Source organism: Anolis carolinensis, unplaced genomic scaffold, assembly GCF_035594765.1.
Source record: "Anolis carolinensis isolate JA03-04 unplaced genomic scaffold, rAnoCar3.1.pri scaffold_12, whole genome shotgun sequence".
In the NCBI taxonomy this organism is placed as follows: domain Eukaryota; kingdom Metazoa; phylum Chordata; class Lepidosauria; order Squamata; family Dactyloidae; genus Anolis; species Anolis carolinensis.
Genome location: NW_026943823.1, coordinates 24599704 through 24623425, shown reverse-complemented (window position 1 = coordinate 24623425; position 23722 = coordinate 24599704). Strand labels below are relative to the sequence as shown.

Below are 23722 nucleotides of genomic sequence, written 5' to 3'. Positions count from 1 at the left end.
AGGCTAAGACCCACTCACAATGTCATGATTACTAAGCTGCCCAAACATTTATGCTTCAGACGTGTCTGTATGCCTCAATTTGGCCAACCCAAGCACGAACAAAGTGGGCACTTACAATATCAAAGTACGGCAGAAGCCATCATATCTGCATAAATAGAAGCAGTCGGCTCTGCCATTGAGATTTTGAGATATAATTGGGAAAGAAAAGGTTAATTCAGATATTAAGCCTCCGGTTTCGAGGGACTAAAGGAACCAGTTCCCACGGCACAACTGTAATCAATGTGCTTTCATACCTTTATTGGCAATTAATCTGTGACAAAGCGATGAGTGTTGCCTTTATAGTTGGCATGCCGTTTGCTTTGAAGCGTTGCAACACATCTTGCTTTCAGAATGGTCTTCCTTTGTCTGCCTAAAACAAAGATCCCACCCGCTTCACTGAGGCAGCATTTATTTTGGGACCTTCCCAGTGCAGTTTGCCTTGCTTTGTACATGTCCTGACATCAAACTTCTCACTAATTTCCAGGACAAAATCATTTGAGCAGCTGCCCCTCTTTTGGGGATGGTGTCTTAGGCCCGTCCTAAAGGCTTTGCTTTGCCCTTTTTGACAGAAGTAGAGATTTCTCTGCAATCATAAGCACAGGCTGACGTTTTTGACATAGGATTCCTGGTGCTGGGAGTGGCAGACGTCAGTTAGGACAGCTTGAAAAGAAAGACTAAACAAGTCCACGGATGACAGCACTTACTTACTGTATAGACTCAAGTATAAGCCTAGTTTTCAGCTCTATTTTAGGACTGAAAAAGCCCCTCCTCGGCTTGTACTCGGGTGAGGGTCCTGGTTGGCTTATATTAATGTTGGCTTATACTCAAGTATATATGGTACACTTATTATTATTGGTATTATTACATTTATTATTTTACTCTATTTTTATTACTATTAATACATTATTTATTTATTTATTTATTTGCAACATTTATATCTCGCCCTTCTCACCCCGAAGGGGACTGAGGGCGGTTTACAAGTATATATACATACAATATATTATATTATACGACTATATTGCAATATTATTAGTAATATTGCATGTAATATAAATATACAATTATAATAGTGAATTATAATTATTATTACATTATTTCACTCTGATATTATTATTATTGTTATTACATTTATTAATTCACTGTATTTACTATTGCATTTTGGAGTCCCGGTGACGAAGTGCATTAAAGCACTAAGCTGGAGACTGAAAGGTCCCAGGTTCAAATCCCGGGAGTGGAGTGAGCACCCGCTGTTAGCTCCAGCTCCTGCCAACCTAGCAGTTCGAAAACATGTAAATGTGAGTAGATCAATAGGTACCGCTCCGGCGGGAAGGTAACCTTTGCGCTCCATTCAGTCAAGCCATTGGCCACATGACCTTGGAGGTGTCTCCGGACAACGCCGGCTCTTCGGCTCAGAAATGGAGATGAGCACCAACCCCCAGAGTCAGACACCTTTACCTTTTACCTATATTGCAATATTATTAGTAATATTGCATGTAATATAAATATACAATTATAATATTGAATTATAATTACATTATTTCACTCTGATATTATTATTATTATTATTACATTTATTATTTTACTGTATTTACTATTGCATTTATTATTTGTTAGTCTTATTACATTTATTATTTTACTCTATTATTATTAAAAGCAGGGGTCCCCAGACTTTTTAAGTGGGGGGCCGGTTCATGGTCTCTCAGACCGTTGGGGAGCCGGACTAGGATGAAACAGTCCAAAATTAGGATTGTTGTTGTTGTGTGCCTTCAAGTCGTGTCAGACTTAGGTCAACCCTAAGTCTAAAGTTTGGGACAAGGGCCAGGTCAATGACCGCATCCGGCCCACTGGGCTTCGTTTGGGGGCCCCTGGTCTATAGGATCCCTGGGTGACACCAACCCGAGAGACGTTGTGGCCTGTTTGGGTGGGTGGAAAGCCAAGGTCCCTCCGGCCTCCCCGAGAGAGCCCACTGACAAATTGCAAGAAGTTTCGCAGCCAGAAGAAGCCTCCGGCCGTGTTTCTCGCTGGCTTTTTGGGCGTCTATATATATATAGACACACACACACACACTCCACTTGCCTAGTTTCCAACAGACCTGACAACCTCTGAGGAGGCCTGGCATAGACGCGGGCGAAACGTCAGGAGGGAGTGCTTCCTCCTCCTCCTCTTCCTCTTCCTCCTCCTCCCGGATTGGCCCAGCCTTTGTGGGCGGGTCCCTCCCTGCGAGGCCCCGCCCCCTTTCCCTCCGTCCTTTCTTCCTTCCTTCCTCCTCTTTCTCGGCGAGGAAGCGGTGGGCGCGATGTAGCCTCGGCGCCTGAATCATTCGCTCTCCGCCGCCGCCGCCGCCGCCGCAGCCCGTCAGGATGAGCGCCTCGGGAGCCTGAGCCCAGGAGGAGGGAGTAAGGGAGGAGAAGACCCCGGGAAGGAGAAGGGAGCGCCGGCTGTTGCGTCCCGCCTTCTCCCCTCTCTCTCCGGCTCCCTCCCTCCCTCCCTCGGCCGCGCGCCTTTCCTCGCTGCTGGAGCCCAAGCAGCCCAGTTGGATGTTACCAGCCGGCGCGGGGCCAGGCCAAGATGCTTCTGGTTTCCCCAAGGGTAGAAGCACCACGCATGGAGGCGCATCTGCCGGTGAGTGAGTCCGCGAGAGGGTCGGGGGCGAGGCGCGGCGGGCTCGGGAGGGAAGGAAGGCAGCTCGCCCCGCAGGCACGACGAGGGACCGGGGCGCTTCCTTCCTCGCAGGACGGGGCGCCAGGCGGCCGCTGCCTCGGCTCGGCCGCCCGGCAGGCGCGCTCTTCCCTGGGCGTAGAGCCCGCTTCCGCTCCCCATAGGGGACCCACGGACGCCCGAGACGCTTGGCCCCGAAGCATCAGCATGCCATTGAAAATGGACACATATTAGCATTACTATACGTATTTATACCACGCTTTCTCTCTCCTGAAGGAGACTCCAAGAAACTATGTATCTATAATAATAATAATAATAATAATAATAATAATAATAATAATTTATACCCCACTTTATCTCTCTTGAAGGAGACTACAAGCAGCTATGTATTTATTATTATTATTATTATTATTATTATTATTATTTATACCCCGCTTTGACTCCTGGAGATTTCAAGCAGCTATGTATCTATAATAATAATAATAATTATTATTATTTATATCCCGCTTTATCTCTCTCGAAGGAGACTCCAAGCAGCTATGTTATTATTATTAATTTATACCCCGCTTGTCTCTCCTGGACACTTCAAGCAGCTATGTATCTATAATAATAATAATACTAATAATAATAATTTATACCCCACTTTATCTCTCCGGAAGGAGACTCCAAGCAGCTATGTTATTATTATTATTATTATTATTATATTTATTTATACCCCACTTTGACTCTCCTGGAGACTTCAAGCAGCTATGTATCAATAATAATAATAATAATTTATACCCCACTTTATCTCTCCCGAAGGAGACTCCAAGCAGCTATGTTATTATTATTATTATTATTATTATTATTATTATTATTATTATTATTATATTTATTTATATCCCGCTTTGACTCTCCTGGAGACTTCAAGCAGCTACCGTATGTATCAATAATAATTATTATTATTATTATTTATACCCCGCTTTATCTCTCCCGAAGGAGACTCCAAGCAGCCATGTATCTAATATTATTACTATTTATTTATACTTTGCTTTCTCTCCCCAAAGGGGACTGACTTCCAAGTGGCTTGACACGAAAGCATCAGCATACCATTGAAAATGTACACACATTATTCATTACTTATTTATACCCTGCTTTTTCTCTCCCGAAGGAGACTCCAAGCTGTTATATATCTATAATAATAATAATAATAATAATAATAATAATAATTTATACCCCACTTTATCTTTCCTGAAGGAGACTCCAAGCAGCTATGTATCAATAACAATAATGTATACCTCGCTTTCTCTCTCCTGTGGTGAGAGAAACTCCAAGCAGATATGTATCTATTATTATTATTATTGTTATTATTACTACTACTACTATATTTATTTATACACCGCTTTCTCTCCCCAAAGTGGATGCCAAGTGGCTATGTATTTATTATTATTATATTTATATTATTATGATGATTATATTTATTTATACCCCACTTTATCTCTCCTTAAGGAGACACCAAGCAGTTTTGTATCTATTATTATTATTATCTTTATCTTTATTATTATTATCTTTATTTATACCCCGCTTTCTCTCCCCAAAGGGGCTTGACAGGAAAGCATCGGCATACAATAGAAAACGTACAAATATTATTATTATTATTATACTTATTTATACCCCAAGTGGCTATGTATCATCATCAATAATAATAATAATAATAATAATAATAATATATTTATACCCCGCTTTATCTCTCCTGAAGGGGACTCCAGGTGGCTATGTATCTATCATAATAATAATAATTTATACCCCACTTTATCTCTCCTGAAGGAGACTCCAAGTGGCTATGTATCTATAATAATAATAATAATTTATACCCCACTTTATCTCTCCCGAATGGGACTCCCAAGTGGCTATGTATCTATAATAATAATAATAATTTATACCCCACTTTATCTCTCCTGAAGGAGACTCCAAGTGGCTATGTATCTGTAATGATGATGATGATGATGATTTATACCTCACTTTATCTTTTCTGAAGGAGACTCCAAGTGGCTATGTGTCAATAATAATAATAATAATAATAATGATTTACACCCCACTTTATCTCTTCTGAAGGAGATTCCCAAGTGGCTATGTATCTATAATAATAATGATGATGATATTATTATTATTATTACCCCACTTTATCTCTTCTGAAGGAGATTCCCAAGCGGCTATGTATTTATTGTTAATATTAGATTGTATTATTATTATTATTATTATTATTATTATTATTCTATGTATTTATACCCCACTTTCTCTCCCCAAAGGGGACTCTCAAGCGGCTTGACATGGAAGCATCATCATACAATTGTGAAATCTTATTGTTATTATTACTATACTTGTATGCAGATACAAGTGTTCCCAAAAATGGGAAACCGAAACCCCGAACCCTCCTGGCTCCAAGTGTTTTGTTTAAGAAGTGTTCAGTGTGTATTGTCCGTAAAGGGAGGAAGGGGTTGAGTCCAGGCAGGGCTCCTGATTCCGTTCCTCGGCTCCAAAGAGGACTCCAGGGATGGTCTTCTTCTCTTCTTCTCGGTGGGCTCCTCTGCCAACAACCTTTCTGTAGATGTTCATTTGGCCTCGCCAACAAGCCCGGCTTCTAACATTTCCAGCCCTGAGCAGTCCGAGCTCCTTGCCTTGCAGTGAAGTTCCTCCTTGTTGGATATGTTAAAAAAAATCCACCCATGCTGACTCACATCTTTTATAAAAAACAGTATTTTGGTTTCTCACCCTGTGATTAAGAGGTGAGTGGAAGGAGCCACTTTGCGGGGTAAACAAGCTGCCTGTTGTTGACTGGTCTTCCCAGCTGTCTCCCTGGTTTAACCCAAGGAGGAGGCGGAGGAGGAGGAGGAGGAGGCCACCCGTGCTATGTTTAGCCCATTAGTTGTGAGAACAGCACACAACTGTGTCGCCCTGCCACACAACCATAGGACCCTGAATTATCCACAATATTATCTGAACTGGGTTACCTAGGTCCACACTGCCCTATAATCTGGTACAATGTGGACTTTACACAGCAGTGTGGAAGGTGCCTTAGAGGGTTAAACCTTGGTGCCACCTGAACTGCTGACCTGAAGGTTGTTGGTTCGAATCTGCGAGGTGGGGTGAGCTCCCATCTGTCAGCTCTAGCTTGCGGGGGCATGAGAGAAGCCTCCCAGCAACACGTCCAGGCAATGTCCCCTGGGCAACGTCTCTGTAGACGGCCAATTCTTTCACACCAGAAGCCACTTGGAGTATGTTCTCAAGTCGGGTGAGCTCCCATCTGTCAGCTCTAGCTTCCCATGCAGGGAAATGAGAGAAGTCTCCCAGCAGGATGGTAACACATCCAAGCAATGTCCCCTGGACAACGTCTCTGTAGACGGCCAATTCTCTCACACCAGAAGCGGCTTGCAGGATGTTTTCAAGTCAGGTGAGCTCCCGCCTGTTAGCTCTAGCTTGCAGGGACATGAGAGAAGTTTCCCACAGGATGATAAAACATCTGGGCGTCCCCTGGGCAACGTCTCTGTAGACAGCCAATTCTCTCACACCAGAAGCGACTTGCAATAAGAGTCAAGAGTGACATCTGTAGGCGGTCCACATTTTGCAGGAGTAAAGCAGGGTTGGAAGGACAATGGCTTTATAGACAAGCCTCTTGGTCTGCATATGAATGTCCCAATCCTCACACACCCTCTGCTTCATTCAGATTAATAATAATAATAATAATAATAATCACACAGTCTTAAATGCTTGGGAAGTGTTCGACATGTGATTTTGTGATACGAAATCCAGCATATATATCTCGTTTGCTGTGTCATACAACATCGTTGTGTCAATAATAATAAATCTTTATTTATATCCTGCTTTTCTCCCTCACGGGACCCAAAGCGATTTACAACATATTAAAACCATGTAAACGGCAATCCAACTACATCAGTAATAAGTATAAAACATCATAAAATAAACAGTTTAAAACAACAACAATATAAATTCATATGCTGCACTCGCAGAGCTCAGACTGTGCTGTATTTCAGTGTCGAAGTTGACTTTTGTGGAGGAGGCTGCCAAGGGAGTGGAAAGGGCCAATGCTTTACAATGTTGCACCATTAAGTTGCATTTCTGGCATTGCAGAATTGGCTGGTGCCTTATTACTATTGTTATTATTTCTTTTTAATTATTTTTTCTGTATTCATCATTTTTTTCTTCTTTTTCTGTTTCTTTCTTCTCTTTCTTACTATCTGATTTTAACGTGTGAAAAATGAGCTAATAAATACTATTTTTTTTAAAAAAAAACCAATAATATACATTCACTTGCTGCACTCGCAGAGCTCAGGCTGTGCTGTATTTCAGTGTCGAAGTTGACTTTTGTGGAGAGGAGGCTGGATGCCAAGGGAGCAGAAAGGGTCAACGCTTTCTAACGTTGCATCATTAAGTTGTATTTCTGGCATTGCAGAATTGGCTGGTGCCTTATTACTATTATGATTATTATTTCTTTTTTTATTTTTTCTCTATTCATCATTTTTTCTTCTTTTTTCTGTTTCTTTCTTCACTTTCTTACTATCTGATTTTAACATGTGTGAAAAAAGAGCTAATAAAGATTTCTTTTTTAAAAAAAACCAATAATATACATTCACATGCTGCACTCGCAGAGCTCAGACTGTGCTGTATTTCAGTGCCTGTTGACTTTTGTAGAGAGGAGGCTGGATGCCAAGGGAACGGAAAGGGTCAATGCTGTCTAACATTGCACCATAAAGTTGTATTTCCGGCATTGCAGAATTGGCTGGTGTCTTTGGCTGGAAGAGCACTTTGGTTTTCTGGATGTTCGGGGAGAGGCCGAGCTTTTCAGTTTTATAGGGCTGTGTCGAAGGGGCCTCGGCCTTCCCGGATTAACTCCCTCACCCTGGTCCCGGGGAGGGATGGATGGATGGAGGGGAGAGTTTGTTTGGGTGGCCTTCAACTGGGACTCTCTCGGCTCTCCCCAGTCTGCGCAGCCCTGCTTTTGTGATGAATGCCTTGGGGAGGGGGCCGTTCTGTAACCAGGGTGATTAGAGGTGGAGTATTTCTGCTTTTGGGGGGGGGGGATAGAGAAAGGAGGATGAGGAGGAGGGGGAGAGATCTCCCTTGGAAGGAACCCCGCTTGCTTGCTCTTTCTTTGCAGAGTCCTCCTCCTCCTCCTCCTCCTCCTCCTCCTCCTTCCTGGAATAATACATTTCACTCGGCTTTCTCTCCGACTCTCCTCCCAGCAGGCTGAAGCCGGGAATGGAGGAGGGGAGGGGAGAGATGGCACCGTCTTCGCAAAAGATCTTGGCGTTTGTAACTGGAGATTAATAGGTTGCAGGGGAGCCTCTCGGTTGCCATCTAGCTTGATCAGCTCAGTGTTTCCCGTCTCCGTAATGTGCAGAGGCGCTTGAGGATGACTTTTCTGTCTCGCTCCCCTTTCTTCTCACAGCTTGGGAAAGGTGCTGCCCCTCGAGGGTCCTTCTCCCCATTTCCCAAGAGAGGTGGGGCTTGACCTCTGGTGTTTCTGGGTGTTTCTTCTTCTAGGACAGAGATTCTCGACCTTCCTAATGCCGCGACCCCTGAATACAGTTCTTCATGTTGTGGTGACCTCTAACCATAACATTATTTTCGTTGCTACTTCATCGCTGTCATTTTGCTACTGTTATGAATCGTCATGTAATTTTCTGATATGCAGGATGAATTTTCATTCACTGGAACAAACCCTTTCAGTATAGTAGAGTCTCACTTATCCAACACTCGCTTATCCAACGCTCTGGATTATCCAACGCATTTTTGTAGTCAATATTTTCAATATATCATGATATTTTGGTGCTAAATTCGTAAATACAGTAATTACTTCATAGTATTACTGTGTATCGAACTACTTTTTCTGTCAAATTTGTTGTAAAACATGATGTTTTGGTGCTTAATTTGTAAAATCATAACCTAATTTGATGTTTAATAGGCTTTTCCTTAATCTCTCCTTATTATCCAACATATTCGCTTATTCAACATTCTGCCGGCCTGTTTATGTTGGATAAGCGAGACTCTGCTGTATTTTCTGTTGGTCATGGGGATTCTGTGCGGGAAGTTTGGCCCGATTCTATTGTTGGTGGAGTTTAGAATGCCCTTTGATTGTAGGTCAACTATAAATCCCAGCAACTACAACTCTCAAATGTCAAGATCTATTTCCCCCAAACTCCACCAATGTTCATATTCAGGAATATTGGGTATTTGTGCCAAGTTTGGTCCAGATCCATCATTGTTGGGGTCCACAATGCTCTCTGGATGTAGGTGAACTACAACTCCCAAACTCAAGGTCAATGCCCACTAAACTCTTCCGATATTTTCTCTACTTCCTCCTCCTCTTCCTCCTCCTCCACCTTCACCTCTAGATGTTTCCTTGTTTGTGGGAATCTGGGAGTAGAGATGATTTAATCAGCTGCTGCCTGAAAGCCTCTCCTTCTCAAATAGTTGAGAGTGAACTGGAGCAACTTGAAGAGAAATGTGCTATTTTCCTATTATATAATTCTCGAGTGTTTCTATGTTTAGCTCTTTAATCCCCAGTTAATTCCTAAAGAATGTCAATTTTGGAGGTCCCTTGCTTAGGGGAGAACTGGCTGGTAAATACGAAGGAGAAAGAAAGACTCGCCAGATGAACGGTCCGCCCAGGGCAGCATTCTCGGTCTTCTTTAGGATGTCAGGAGGGCTTCTGTCCATGTTGATCTGTCATCTAAATACTAGGCATGTGCGATCCATTACAACATGGTTACAAAGTAATTACAAAACTGGGGGTGCTTGCGCTTTGTTTCTAAAATGTTTCTAAAGTTTACTTAGTGAAAATCTCATTACTATAACAAGAGTAACGGCATTTTACTACTATTTCGTTACAGTAATTGCGCATGCGCATACATGACTATTATTACGGATGCTTCCTGGGTTATTATCTCCCTCATTTTTAAAGCTATTGAGGTGAAACTTGCTACAATGGTAGAACACATCGATCACTGTTATCCTACCAAATTTCAGAATTTTTCACTTATCCACAGAATTTTGGCCAATTTTCAAATATTTTATAAACAACATTTTTTTAACAATAAAGAAAATCTGTTCCTGGTTTGTAAGTGTTGTTTCCTGTTTAATTGTGTAGTCTTTATTTTGAAAGTAGTTGTTCTACTCCAGAAAATTTGTTTTTGTGGCAGAAACTTGGTTAAATTGGTGGAGACTCAAAAAAGCAAAATGTGCTGCTATATATAGGACGATGTCCCTTGCGCAAAGACAAAGTTTTTGCAGTGTAATAAACTTTCGCCATGTTTTAAAAACAGGACCAATTAGGAACTGCTATTTATAACCCAGGAACAGAAATCATAGTGTAGAATATTAACAAATGCATTGGAACTCTGGATGGCTACAGACGGCTCTCCTCTCCCGATCGGGGCTTTCTGATGCTGATGCATCCTGGGAAATGTAGTTTAGGGCAGAACCTTTTGAATTCTTTGGCATAGGGCTCCTCCCCTTCCCAATATCCCAGAGTTCTGTGCTGTTCCCAAAATGCACTGCTAATGCTGAGACGTCATTAATTCCAGGGCAACGCAGGCGGGCAGCCTTTTTGGCTTTTCTTTTCTTCCTTGCACTGAATAGGAATCTGACTTTGGGAACCTTCCAAGATTTACAAAACAAAACAGTATGGTGTCAGTTTCAATTCTTAAATATTTGGCGTGGGCCACGCAAACGCTTAGGATATGGCTTCCGACTTACAAAACCTCCGATTTTCTTATGATTTCCGACACTTCCAAATCGTTTGCACATGCCTACTAAATACTATCCAGACATGATCCTGCTCAGCTTCCAAAATCAGTGAGAGATAGTGGTTTCAAGGTAGCATGGTGTCTTCTAGACTGAATGACTGAATGCATCACTACTCCAGAACCCCAATTTAAAAAATAAGGACACTCATTACGTCTCCTTTAAAACTGCATATTCTCAAGTACTGCAAACAGGTTACAGATGATCTGTAAGATGTATAAAAAGATGCATTGCATGTTATTTAAAAAGTGGAGCATTTCTACACCCAAATCAAATCCGAACTCTCACTCGTAACCAGAACGGCATCTAACATCCTTGGGATGCTGCATGAGACTCCATGATTCATTCGGAAAAAATCAGTGTAGTGGAAAGGAATATGCAAAAAGGGAAAACATTACAAGTGGATTGATTTGCTAACTTCAGGCCTGCGTTTGGAGGATTTAAGGGGACTATTGATGACCTCTCCTTCCTAGGATCATCAGAAGTCAGTGAATCTTCTGATTATATATATACCGTATATACTCGAGTATAAGCCGACCCAAATATAATTTTGCCACAAAACTGGGAGAACTTATTGACCTGAGTATAAGATGAGGGTGGGAAATGCAGCAGCTATGGGTCAAATTCAAAAATAGAAAATAGATATTAATAAAATTGCATTATTTGAGGCATCAGTAGGTTTAATGGTTTTGAATATTCATATAAGACTTCAATAAGATAAGACTGTCCAACTCTGAATACTTATATACTCAAGTATAAGCCGACCTGAATAGAAGCCGGCCAGGACCCTCACTCAAGTATAAGCTGAGGGGAGCTTTTTCCCTAAAAAAGGGCTGAAAAACTAGGCTTATACTCGAGTATATACAGTAGTAGTAGTAGTAGTAGTAGTAGTAGTAGTAGTAATAATAATAATAATAATAATAATAATAATAATAATAATATATTTAGCCAAGCAAAGCACTCCTGACAGATGGCCACCCAACCTCAATGTTAATAACTATAATAATAATAATAATAATAATAATAATAATAATAATAATAATAAGGGTTGGAAGAGACCCTTTGGGCCATTTAGTCCAACCCCCTTCTGCCTTTGTGCACCAAAAGCACAAGCAAAGCACCCCCGACAGATGGCCTCACCAGCCTCAATGTTAATAATAATAATAATAATGCTACTACTACTACGACTACTACTACTACTAATAATAATAAGGGTTGGAAGAGACCCCTTGGGCCATTTAGTCCAACGCCCTTCTGCCTTTGTGCCGTGGGGGCCGGATAAATGGCTTCAGTGGGCCGCATAGTTTGGAGACTCCTGGCATATTATTATTATTATTATTATTATTATTATTATTATTATAGATGCTCTTCTGCCATTAAGCACAACAGGAGCGCCAAAGCCAGACTTGCGCCCACCTTCCTCCCCGTGATGTCCCTCCTCCTCCTCCTCCTCCCTCTCTTTTGTGCTTCCCTTCTGGAGCAAAATTATTGGAAACTAAAGCTGCTGATGTGAGAGATGGAACATATGGTGCCTCCATGAGAGAGACGGGGAGAGAGCGGAGCTGGAGTGGCCTTGAACCCACTGGACTGACCAGCTGTTTCTTGCCAGCCAGAGCAGTTAATAATCTCTTTCCTTAAAGGAACATGACGCTTCCCCAGTCCCGTCCCCTCTGAGCACGCTCCGAGAAGCACACGCATGTTCTGATGCGCCTGCATACAAGTATATCACAGCGTTGAGGTTGTCCGGAAATAAAACTCTTGTGCCTTGCCATGTTCAGAAGATAAGCAGTGGTTCTCAACCTTCCTAATTCCGTGACCCCTGAATACAGTTTCTCATGTTGTGGTGAACCCCAACCATAACATTTTCTCCATACCTCACAACCTCTGAGGATGCCTGCCATAGATGTGGGCGAAACGTCAGGAGAGAATACTTCTGGAACATGGTCATACAGCCCGAAAGACATACAACAACCCTGTGATCCCGGCCATGAAAGCCTTCGACAACACTTAACATTATTTTTGTTGTTACTTCCTAACTGTTATTTTGCTACTGTTGTGAATCGTAATGTAAATATCTGATACGCGGGATGTGTTTTCATTCACTGGACCACATTTGGCACAAATACCTGATGTGCCCAAATTTGAATACTGGTGGGATTGGGGGGGATTAATTTTATCATTTGGGAGTTGTAGTTGCTGGGATTTATAGTTCATCTACAATCAAAGAGCATTCTGAACTCCACCAACAATGGAATTGAACCAAACTTGGCTCAAAGAACTCCCACGATCAACAGGAAATACTGGAAGAGTTTGGTGGGCATGGACCTTGAGTTTTGGAGTTGTAGTTCACCTACATCCAGAGAGCACTGTGGACTTGAAACAATGATGGATCTGGACCAAATTTGGCACAGATACTCAATATGCCCAAATGTGAACACTGGTGTAGTTTAGGGAAAACAGCCCTTGTCATTTGGGAGTTGTAGTTACTGGGATTTATAGTTCACATACAATCAAAAAGCTCCTTGAACCCCACCAATGATGGAATTGGGCCAAACAGGTGGAGAGATCTTCAGCCTTCTCTGCCAAAGCGGTCCCGGGGGGGGGGGGGGGTCCTGACCCCCAGGTTGAGAAACACTGAGATAAAGAGATGAGCTCTACGTCAGAGAGAGAAAGATTTTATTGGCAAGCAAAAGAAACTCATGTAAACCCTGCCAGACCTTTCCATTGGGATGCAGTAATCTTTATATTGCCTTAAACTCGAGTTATCCATAAGGGCATGCTGATGTTTTCACACTCCCCGCCTCAAACACACAGTGAAATGCACACCTACACAAACAGGGAGGTGTGTTATCACCTGTCATCTCTCTCCCTTTCTTGTTAGTTCACTTTTCTGGGTTGTAATCCAGACTCCGGGCTGTGTGTTGTGGCTTGGACGACCTTCGCGAAGGCCTTGGATGCTCAAATGCTCCGAAGTGGTGCCACATTTTGCCGTTCTCCTTGGCGTGGCCTGTTTTCGACGTTTTTAGGGAAAGATGCTTCTCGCTGGAAGGGGAGAGAGGAGGAGGAGGAGGAGGAGTGACAAGGAAATTCCATCTTAGGAAAGCATTAGCAAAGGGCGATCTCAATGTTTTCCTGCTGCTGACGTTGGTGGTGACACAGTTGTGTGTGGGCTCAAGTGGGAACGTCACAAAGCTTTTAAAACTCAACCAGGAAGTAGCCTGTTGCTCAGGGATGGAAAACAAATATAAAACAGGGCGGCTTTGCCTTGGTGGAGTTAACAGCCTCGCTCCAGCAGAAAAGGAGGAGGAGGAGGAGGAGGCTTTTCTCTGGACAACAGAAGGCAGATATTTATTTACGTTGGCCTTTCCTCTTCGGTTCTCATTAAAATCCCACCAAGGGATGCATTTCAATTTGGAAAGGGAAAGAAATGCTAGAAACAAGCCCAAGGAGTTTTCCTTTTTGCCTGTGATCTGTGACCCTTCATATATATATATTAGTGATGTGCATTTGTATGGAATCGCTGTTCGTTTCATTTCATTTCAGCTCATTTTCGTTTTCGTCTCCGCTTCCGAAAGGGATTATCATCCCGTGCCTGAAAAAAAAAATCGGACCATTGGGAGAAAATAATTATAGTTCTCCTAAGACTGAAGTTTTGAATAGAGACAGGAGGCCCAAAATGTCTTTGCTTTCAAAAAATATGTGTAATCTATAACAAATAATGAGACTTTCCATTTTCCTTTGCATTTACAGACATGTTTTTGGCTAACATGTCTAAACATGTCATATTTTTGGCTAACATGGGAGCCCCCGGTGGTGCAGCAGGTCGCACCGCTGAGCTGCTAAACATGCTGACCGAAAGGTCGCTATGTATTTTATGAATGGGGTTGTTGTATGTATTCCGGGCTGTATGGCCATGTTCCAGAAGCATTCTCTCCTGACGTTTCTTCCACATCCATGGCAGGCATCCTCAGAGGTTGTGAGGTGTATGAAAGTTATTTTCCTGTTATTATTTTAATGCTATTTGCTGTTGTGTTGTTTTATCTGTTGATCGGACTGGGTCCCCTCCATCAGGGAGATGGAAGCGAGTGATAAATAAATTGTTGTTGTTGTTGTTGCGGCATGAGGAAGGTTGAGAACCCCTGCTTCAAACGCTTTTAGAGACTTTGCCGTGTTGCTGTGTTCACTGTTTCAGAAATTGGGGCAGATGGGGATAAATATCCACGGGGGAGGAGGCTGCCTCATGCATGCAACTTCTGGAACTAAATCTGGTCTCTGGTTTTGCAGCAAGGAACATTTGTTCTGAAATGCTTTTGCATAGGAAAGCAGATCAGTTAGGTTTCAAAACAATGCTAGGACGGAAGTTCGGAAGTTCCGACACATTTCTGTGTCTGGAGGCATCAATGGAGCCTAAATAGAAAGGGGAACGCGGGGTGTTCCTCCTCGTCGGCAGACTTTTGAAAATGATTTTTCTCTCTTGGAGGTACGAGAGGCCGGTGGCAGAGGTTTCCCATTTAAACCCTTTCATTGTTTTCCCTCCTGACATTTTGAGAGTTGCCAGCCGCGCCGACGTATGCAGGTGCTCGCAAGGTACGATTCATCACCAACTGGTTGGTTCACCAGGCAGAGAGTTAAATCTGCCCGGATGAGAAGGTGGCGTCTTTCCAAAGGCTCCCCGGCTCTCCTTTCTACCTGACAGATTTGCCATTTGCTTATTTAAGGAATGATTAACAATGCATGTGGCTAATTCCTTCTCTTCCTCTTCTGAAGGGAGCACGGTTTGCAATCATTACTCATTAACAAGCGTTGCTTCCTACCAGCCTTCCAGGATGGCCTGTGCCTTTTCGAAAGCGGGTTCCAAATGGAGCGATTTGCGTGTCCCGAGCTGTGCGTCAAACTATTTTATATCAATATTGATTTTTTTTTTTGAAGGAGAAGGGCCCGGTTATAAAGAGGGAGCTTTTATCCCCCTGAGCTCTTGGGCAATTATCTCGGTGCCATAAATGTTGATACGCACATAATGGATGCAACTAAAAAATCTCCTTATCCAAGCAGAAAACGCCCGGGTGTTTGTTGGAGCAGATAGAATGCTGAGGGTGTGAATAGACAAACCCATATGTTGTCGGTGAAAGAGATAAATGATGGACGAACGGGAGTCGGTTACTATGGATCAGCACAATGCAACCAATTCCCATCATACCCTTCTCTTCATAATATACCCGCTTCGGCACCATTGACGGGTAACCTAGGCAGCACCAGTCAACTGTAAGGGGTTTGGGGTGGATGCAAAACGCTTCTGAAAGAGCCCCAGAGGCCCAGGCTTCGGGGAAGAGCTCCTCCACAAACTACACTCTCCGCCAAGGCCTTGCGTCTCCGTAGGTCTTGCATAGGGCACCTGACATCATATTTCAGAAGGCGAGTCCCAGAGGCAGGTACAAGGGTTGAATGAAAAGTAATGCCTCCACCTTCGTTTCTTTACCCATCCTTCCTACCGCAGTAGAGACAGCACTCCTTCTCTCAGCTAAGCCTCAACCTGGAAAGATAGGTGCTGTTGCTGTTGGGTGATGATACAAGACACCTTCAGACCTGCATAGGCTATTGCTATTCAGCATACACAGTGTTGTATGGACATCATGGTAGTTTAAAAAGAATTGTATGGGCACCTGCATTTCCTTAGACTTCCTCGCTCTCATTTCTGTCTTGTAGGTGCTAGTTGCCCCTTGTTGTAACAGGTGAACTGAAGGCCATGGCGCCTGTTGTGTAAATAGTTTGTAACTGTGGGACCCAATATAACTCTGCTGGCTTATATCTTCTTAGGTGATCCCTCGTAGCTTGAGGATGCTGGTCCTCCAAGTGTAGTGTCTTGGTGGTGGATGCATAGGTGGCTGTGGAGACCTATTCTTGACCCGCATGTTCTTCCACAGTGAGGACATCAGCTTCCAGGTCCCGGTCAGGGTTGGCTTGACACGCCTTCCTCTTGCCACGTTTCTCCCTTTCGCCCTCCATTCATGCCTCTTCAAATTCCACAGCACTGCTGGTCACAGCTGACCTCCAGCTAGAGCGCTCAAGGGACAGGGCTTCCCAGTTCTTGGTGTCTATGCCAGAGTTTTCAAGGTTGGCTTTGAACCCATCTATAAATCTCTTTTCCTGACCACCAACATTACATTTTCTGTTCTTGAATTCGGAGTATAGCAATTGCTTTGCGAGATGGTCGTTGGGCATTTGGACAATGTGGCCTTCAGTCCAGAGGAGTTGATGGCGTAGGAGCATCGCTTCAATGCTGGTGGTCTTTGCTTCTTCCAGAACACTGACATTTGTCCGTCTGTTTTCCCAAGAGATTTGCAGGATTTTTCTGAGGCAACGCTGGTGGAATCGCTCCAGAAGTGAGTGTGACATCTGTAGATGGTCCAATTTTCGCAGGCGTAGAACAGGGTTGGGAGGGGAATAGCTTTATAAGCAAGTCCCTTGGTCTCCCTACAGATGTCCCGATCCTCAGACATTCTCTGCTTCATTTGGAAGAATGCTGCACTCGCAGAGCTCAGGCGGTGCTGTATTTCAGTGTCAATGTTGACTTTTGTGGAGAGGAGGCTGCCAAGGGAGCGGAAAGGGTCCACATTTTCTAGTGTTACACCATTAAGCCGTATGCCTGGCATTGCAGAGGGATTGGCTTGTGCCTTTTGCTGGAAGAGCACTTTGGCTTATAGCAACGTTACACTGAAACTATGAGCTTGAGCTTGATCAGTTTAGTGCTGGAGTGTCTCTGTTTTGCGGAGCCAACTATCAAATTGTATTTCTTGGACACAGTGGAATTTAGGTTTCTCCTTGAAGTTGTGCAACTTAGGAAAGTGGCTTTCTTTTCTGTTGTCCAGCAGCGTGTGCATTTGAGCGTGATATCATTGCAGTCATCATCTCGCCGGCAAGACAACTGGAGTCACAAATGAAAACAAGATATATAGTGACATACACAGCAGCGAGATGTATTGTTTAAGGTTAAGACAATCAAAGCAAGTTTGCAGCAGCTGAACTGCTGCCCTTAGTGGAGCATGAAAGAACTTGGAGAGCTGTTCAGGGACAGCAGCGGTATTTTCTCGCTTGCCTGACGAAGCAGGGATCAGCCTTGAAATGTGCCATGTGCTCCTTTGCTGTGTGCCGGGTCCAAAACGCTTTCCCACGTTAAAGCAGATCCAGTGGTGGAAGAGCTGGCCCTGAAGCTCACAAAATGGCGCAGAGCAGTCTGCTTGTCCAAGGAATGTTGCTCTCCCCTTGCGTATGTTGACTAGTGATGTGTGCGCTATTTGTTCCATTTGTTTAATTTATGTTTCTGTTTTGTACCGTCCATTCGGATGGCACGAAATGGAAAGGCTCCCCTAAAACAAAAGCCAACTTGAAATGAAAGGCATCAGCTCCAATCCTGCTTTTTGATTCAATTGCCTCCCTTGCAGGGCCTGCAGCTGAGCGCTAAGTAAGTAGTGCTCCTTATTGGCAATCGGCTGCAGGCCCTGTGAGGCCCGGGTGCATAGGCCCAAAACCTGCACTCGTAGGCCCAAAGCTTCTGGGCCTGTGCGTGCACGCTTTAGGCATATGCAACTGGGCCTCAGGTGTAGGCTTTGGGCCTATGGGTGCAGGATTTGAGCCTATGCACCCTGGCCTTGCAGGGCCTGCAGCCGGTTGCCAAGTAAGGAGCGCTCCTTATTCAGCAATCGGCTGCAGGCACTGTGAAGTCCAGGTGTGTAGGTCCATAGCCTGCATGCGTAAGCCCGGGCACTTTGAGCCTACAGGTGAAGTCCTCCCCCCCCTCCAAAAAAAATGGGCCAAAGAAAACGGATCTTTCGGCTCCCAAAAACAAAGAAACAAATGTCTGACCTCCCGATTTTGGGAGGCTCAGATGAAAACAGATCAGGGCCCTGCCGAAAGCTGGGACACGAAACGGATCAAGGTAAGTCCCGAATGCACATGACTAATGTTGACTCTGTGTGCTACTTCGCTGTTGTGATCCTGGTAACTTGGCTGGATTATCCTGCCCCGCAAAGTCAGCTCGCCTGGGAGACACTGGGATGCCGAAAGCCAACGAGCCGGTTTCCTGGGAGGCAGGCTGGCGTTTGCATGCAGCCTCCCTTGCTCCAAATCCAGCTCTCCGAGCTGCCAGACAGTCAGACGGAGGCCTTAAGCCGCTGATGAGATTGCGCCACGGATGAGAGCTGGGCGCTGGTGGAGTCCTCTGCCGCCAGAATGGCGCAATCCCTGTGATTATCTCAAAGTGCCTTGCAGAGGTAATATAAAATGTCCATGGCCCCATGCCAGGAGTAGTCTTTTAGTCTCTCTCGCCGTCCTTCCTTTTAAATGGTAGTTTGGCTGATGAAAAAAGTGCAGCTGGTTTTTAGGGACCTCATCACACTAGGGCTTGGATCCACTTTGAATCCACTTTAAATCCACTTTAGGGAGAGGGCTTTAAACAGTTTGGCCAGACAGGTCCTGGACTCCACCAAACGACAAACCCCAGAATTCTGCAGAAGGCAGGAACCGGATTTAAAGTGGATTCATGCTCCAGTGTGATGAGACTCTTGTGTTTCAGCCACAAAGACTCTTGTTGCCAACAGGCCCCTGTCACCCACTCATGCTCAACCTTGAATTGCCAAATATACATTTTCAGCATGTAATGTTCCCATTACCAGTGCATACTATGTAAAATCTCGCTGGCGTTACTGATCCAAATGGTATTTATTTATCCAAGCGCTTTTTGAAGCGTATTCTGGAGTGTTAATGATTTGGCGATGGGGTCGCTCGGCACCCGGCAGAATCAGAAATGCCTGCTGCAATGTCAGGAGCGGAGCAGGCGCGTTCTTTCTCCTTGGCTCTCCAAAGCGACTTGCTGACCTCAGCTCTTCCATCCCTCGCGCTCTCCAGTTTGAGGAGAGACAGCTGGAGGTTCAGCCTGTTTTCCGGCCGGTGGGGATTACCTCTGCCGGGGGAGGAGGGCTTTCTGACACGGCGGGGCAGCTGCAAGCAAACGCCTTCACTCGCCCGCCTCTTGCCTTCAAAAGTGATGCGCCAGCCAGGCCAGGCAGAAGGCAAAGGACAGGGCTCGGTGCCGTTTTGTTCTTCTAGTTTGCTTTTGGGCTTTAGCGTAACGTGACGTCGTTTGTTTTTCCTAACTATCATTAAGTGGCTAGGATTAAAAACCTAGCCTCAGTTTTCAGACAGTTCCTTTTCACCTCTAGTATCCCTGCTTGTAAGGAGCCCTCAGTGGTGCAGCAGATTAAACCGCTGAGCTGCTAAACTTGCTGACCGAAAGGTTGGCGGTTCGAATCCGGGGAGCGGGGTGAGCTCCCGCTGTTAGGCCCAGCTTCTGCCAGGCTATCAGTTCAAAAACATGCAAATGTGAGTAGATCAATAGGTACTGCTCCAATTGGCAGGAAGGTAACGGCGCTCCATACAGTCATGGCATTGGCCACATGAAATAGAGATGAGCACCAACCCCCAGAGTCGGACAAAACTGGGCTTAATGTTTGGGAGAAACCTTGACCTTTATCTTTACTTTCCCTGCTATGGCTGACTTTGCCTTTCATGTTCCTTGACTCGTGTCTGGGCAATGCTATTGTGTTTGGGGGCCCCTATGTAGACTTCTTGTCCCCAGCTGCATGGTCTGTGGTAGACTCCTGCAGAGGAGGGAGGATCCCTCTTATCCTTTGCTGAATATAGCATTTGTTGGATTTTCTTAGTAGGTCTGTAGATAGTTTTTAGTTGTGTTTCTTCATCATCTTCCCTCTGCAAACCCTTTTCTTCTGGGTGGGTCTTTGTCTTGACTCTCGTGTCTTGTTCTGGCCTTGCATCTCTTCTGATGCCTGTGGTGGGGTCTCCATTGGCCTGTAGACCCCAGTTTACGTGGTTCAGTTCCTCTTGGAAGAGGTGAGGTTCGCAGATTCTTTATGCATGGTTTGCCAGGGCTTAAATTCTTCTTCTTTTCTGAGTGTTGTTCTTTATTTACTGTCTTGATTTTAGAATTTTTCAACCCTGGGGCCCAGATTGTGTTCCTTTTCATGGTTTCCTCCTTTCTGTTGAAATTGTCCACATGCTTCTTCTGGGTTTTGATGGCTTCTCTGAATAGTCTGATAAGATCCCTATTATTTCTAATTGTGAATCCCCAGAGAAGCTTCCAAGGAAATCCATGTTTCTTAAGAACACATGCTTTCCAAACTGTTAAGAATCAAGCTCCTTGTATGCGGGCCGCTCACAGTAGCAGGTGACGCATGGCGCTTCCCACCGTTTCTTGTGACACCAGTGAGATCGGACCAGTTCAGCCGGCATTCGCATGGAATGGAAGCGCTCTCCTGGGTTGCACCAAAGGTGAGCGGCAATTCCGGTCTCGGCTCTTCCCTCCGATTCCGCCCTGAACCGTCTCTGCATCTTCAGGGTTGGAGTGAGTTCAAGCGTCGTTAACCCAGGATAACTAATTGTGTAAACAGGCCCCTGGTGGCTCTAAGGGTTTATGCAACTTAGCTAAGTGAGCCCCATTAGAAAATGGAGAGAGTGGAAAGGGGCACCACTAATTTGCAGATGTAGTTACGCTTAATTGCCATTATTTCAGGACTCTTTAACAGAGTGTTGAGCTACGGGCATTTGGCTGGTTCTACCCTTTCTCCACAAAGTTTTTATTCTAATTTCCACATAGCTGTCAAAGAAGGATAAACCTCTAGTCTAGTGGTTCTCAACCTTCCTAATGTCGTGACCCCTTAATACTGTTCCTCATGTTGTGGTGATCCGCCAACCATAACGTTATTTCCGTGGCTACTTTGTAACTCATTTTGCTACTTTTACGAATTGTAATGTAAATATCAGATACACAGGATGTATTTTCATTCACTGGACACAAATACCCGATACTCCCAAATTTGAATACTGCTGGGGTTGTGGGGCACACTGGTTTTGTCATTTCGGAGTTGTAGTTGCTGGAATTTATCGTTCACCTACAATCAAAGAGCATTCTGAACTCCACCAACAATGGAATTGAACCAACCTTAGCACACAGAACTCCCATGATCAACCGAAAATACTGGAAGGCCTTGGTGGGCATTGACCTTGAGTTTTGGAGTTGTAGTTCACCTACATCCAGAGAGCACTGTGGACTCAAACAATGATGGATCTGGACCAAACGTGGCATGAATAATCAGTATGCCCAAATGTGAACACTGGTTGAGTTTGAGGATAATAGATCTTGACATTTGGGAGTTGTAGTGGCTGGGATTTATAGTTCACCCACCAAGGGGTTCCTAAGACCATCAGAAATATGTGTTTTCTGATGGACTTTGGCGACCCTTTTGACACCCCCTCAACTCCCTCTTTTTCCCCCTCGTTTCCAGTCCTTAAACAGCAGTGCCTAGTCTTCTGATTTACAGCTAATTTCTACAGCTAATTGAGGGAAGCATCAATACGAAATCAACAACTGACATTCCTGAGCGATTATAAAGCGCCCATAGGCTATACCAGGCATGGGCAAACTTTGGATCTCCAAGTGTTTTGGAGTTCAACTCCCCCAATGTTGTATGTCAGCCTGTTCAGCCTGATCATGTCTGATGTACCTGTTCATCCTGTGATTGTGTCTGATGTTCATGATGGGGATGATATTCAAGTCGATATGCATAATGGGAATGGGGATGATGTTCCTGAGGAAGGGCTCGGGCCAGAGTTACGTTCAGATAAGAGGTCTTTCTGGGAAAGACCTTTCACCGTTTTTTTCAGAGCAACAGCCTGAAAGTGATGCTGAGTTTGTTTTGCCAGGCACCGGGGAAAGTGAAACCTTGTATAGAAAGCAAAGTTTTAGTAAACATAGGCAAAACCTTCAGAATCTCAGGCGCTCTGTTCGTTTACAACGGAGGAAAGATAACCAGTTACCTAGTGGGAGAGTGAGGAAGAATGCTTTCCTGTCAGTTTTGGCTTTTGGAAAGGGTTTATAACGACTCATGGGAGACTAGAATCTCAGTTGACAACATCTCTAAACCATGCTGGTTTCGTTTTCAAGTGTTCCATGTTCCATGAGTCAAGCTATTGCCTGGGAATTCCTGCTGTTTTAGATCTCCTGTTTTCATGTGCCCTGCTTCCTGGATTTCTATGTACTAATGAACCCATTTTCCTGCTAAATGTTCTGGATTATCTTGGAGTTTGGATTTATACTGTTTTACTGCTTTTTAATTGCTTTGCTTACATATATTCTACAATAATATTGCTGACTTTACCAACCTGGTGTGCTATTCAAGTCAGAGGGTTCCTTCTCCAGAACATGACACCCAATTCCTAACAGCCTCAGGCCCCTTCCTGAGGCTGTCAGGAATTGTGGGAGTTGAAGTCCAAAACACCTGGAGGGAGGGCTGAAGTTTGCCCATGCCTGTGCTACTCCAATGGATCCTGGAATGGCTTCCTGGCAATTCTACGTAGCACTGTGTCCAAGACGGATGAAGATCCAAATCGTCATTCCAGGCCAGATTACACTGCCGGCTCCAAGCATCGCTGTGCCCTGCGACTTGTATTGTCGAAGCATTCCAGATTGAATATCGGGCCTTTGAAGCCTCTCTCGGATGCCTGCATCTCGGCCCTATTGTGCGAAGATTGACAAAGTGCATTACAACCGCCAGTGGCCTTTGTGTCTCATTCTGCGAGGCCGGGGAGCTTCATGCCATGCTTTGTGCAGAAGTCCTGGATTTACTAAGCCGCTTGTCTGTCAGGGATTAATTTAACCTCTAATTACTACATTTTCTTCACAGTTTGCTACACATGAGAATGTTATAACAAAGGCACAAGGAGGGGACGAGGTCCTGCCTCGCCGTGCCGCTGAAATTAATTTGGAGGGTATAAAATCATATCTAGCCCACTTGGTGCTAAAATCCTGGCTCTGATATTCAGATTAAGGATTTGTGATGGTGATGGTATTTCTTGGGTTCAATAGTAGTCGGGTAAATAGTTTGTTCGCTGGTTTTGCTGTCAGTGGAAAAACAGCTCATAAAATAACCTTTTGCTTCCATCCGGTGAACGGTTCATCATGACTATTTAAAGCTCTCACCGTTGCTGCCGTTCGTTTTGTTTCTCTTTTCTTATATGGCTGGTGTTTCTTTCTGATCAGAAGATGATACCTGATTTTCAAAGCGAAATGCCTAAGACATGGTTGGTAAAGATTGCAGGCATGCTGATAAGGTCACGCTGTTCACCTTGGGAGGCTGATCGGAGGCTCTTTTTT

At 44.3% G+C, this 23722-nt stretch overlaps 1 protein-coding gene across 1 annotated transcript in view; it reads left to right on the top strand.

The window, feature by feature from the left end:
* Positions 1–2378: 2378 nt before the first annotated feature.
* mamld1 (mastermind like domain containing 1) overlaps positions 2379–23722 on the top strand; it is a 102513-nt gene continuing 81169 nt past the window's right edge. Inside the window, exon 1 of the mRNA XM_008117942.3 lies at positions 2379–2661. Within this exon, the coding sequence (XP_008116149.2) occupies positions 2608–2661 (54 nt within the window). The 5' untranslated portion in view covers positions 2379–2607. The remainder of the gene's footprint in view (positions 2662–23722) is intronic.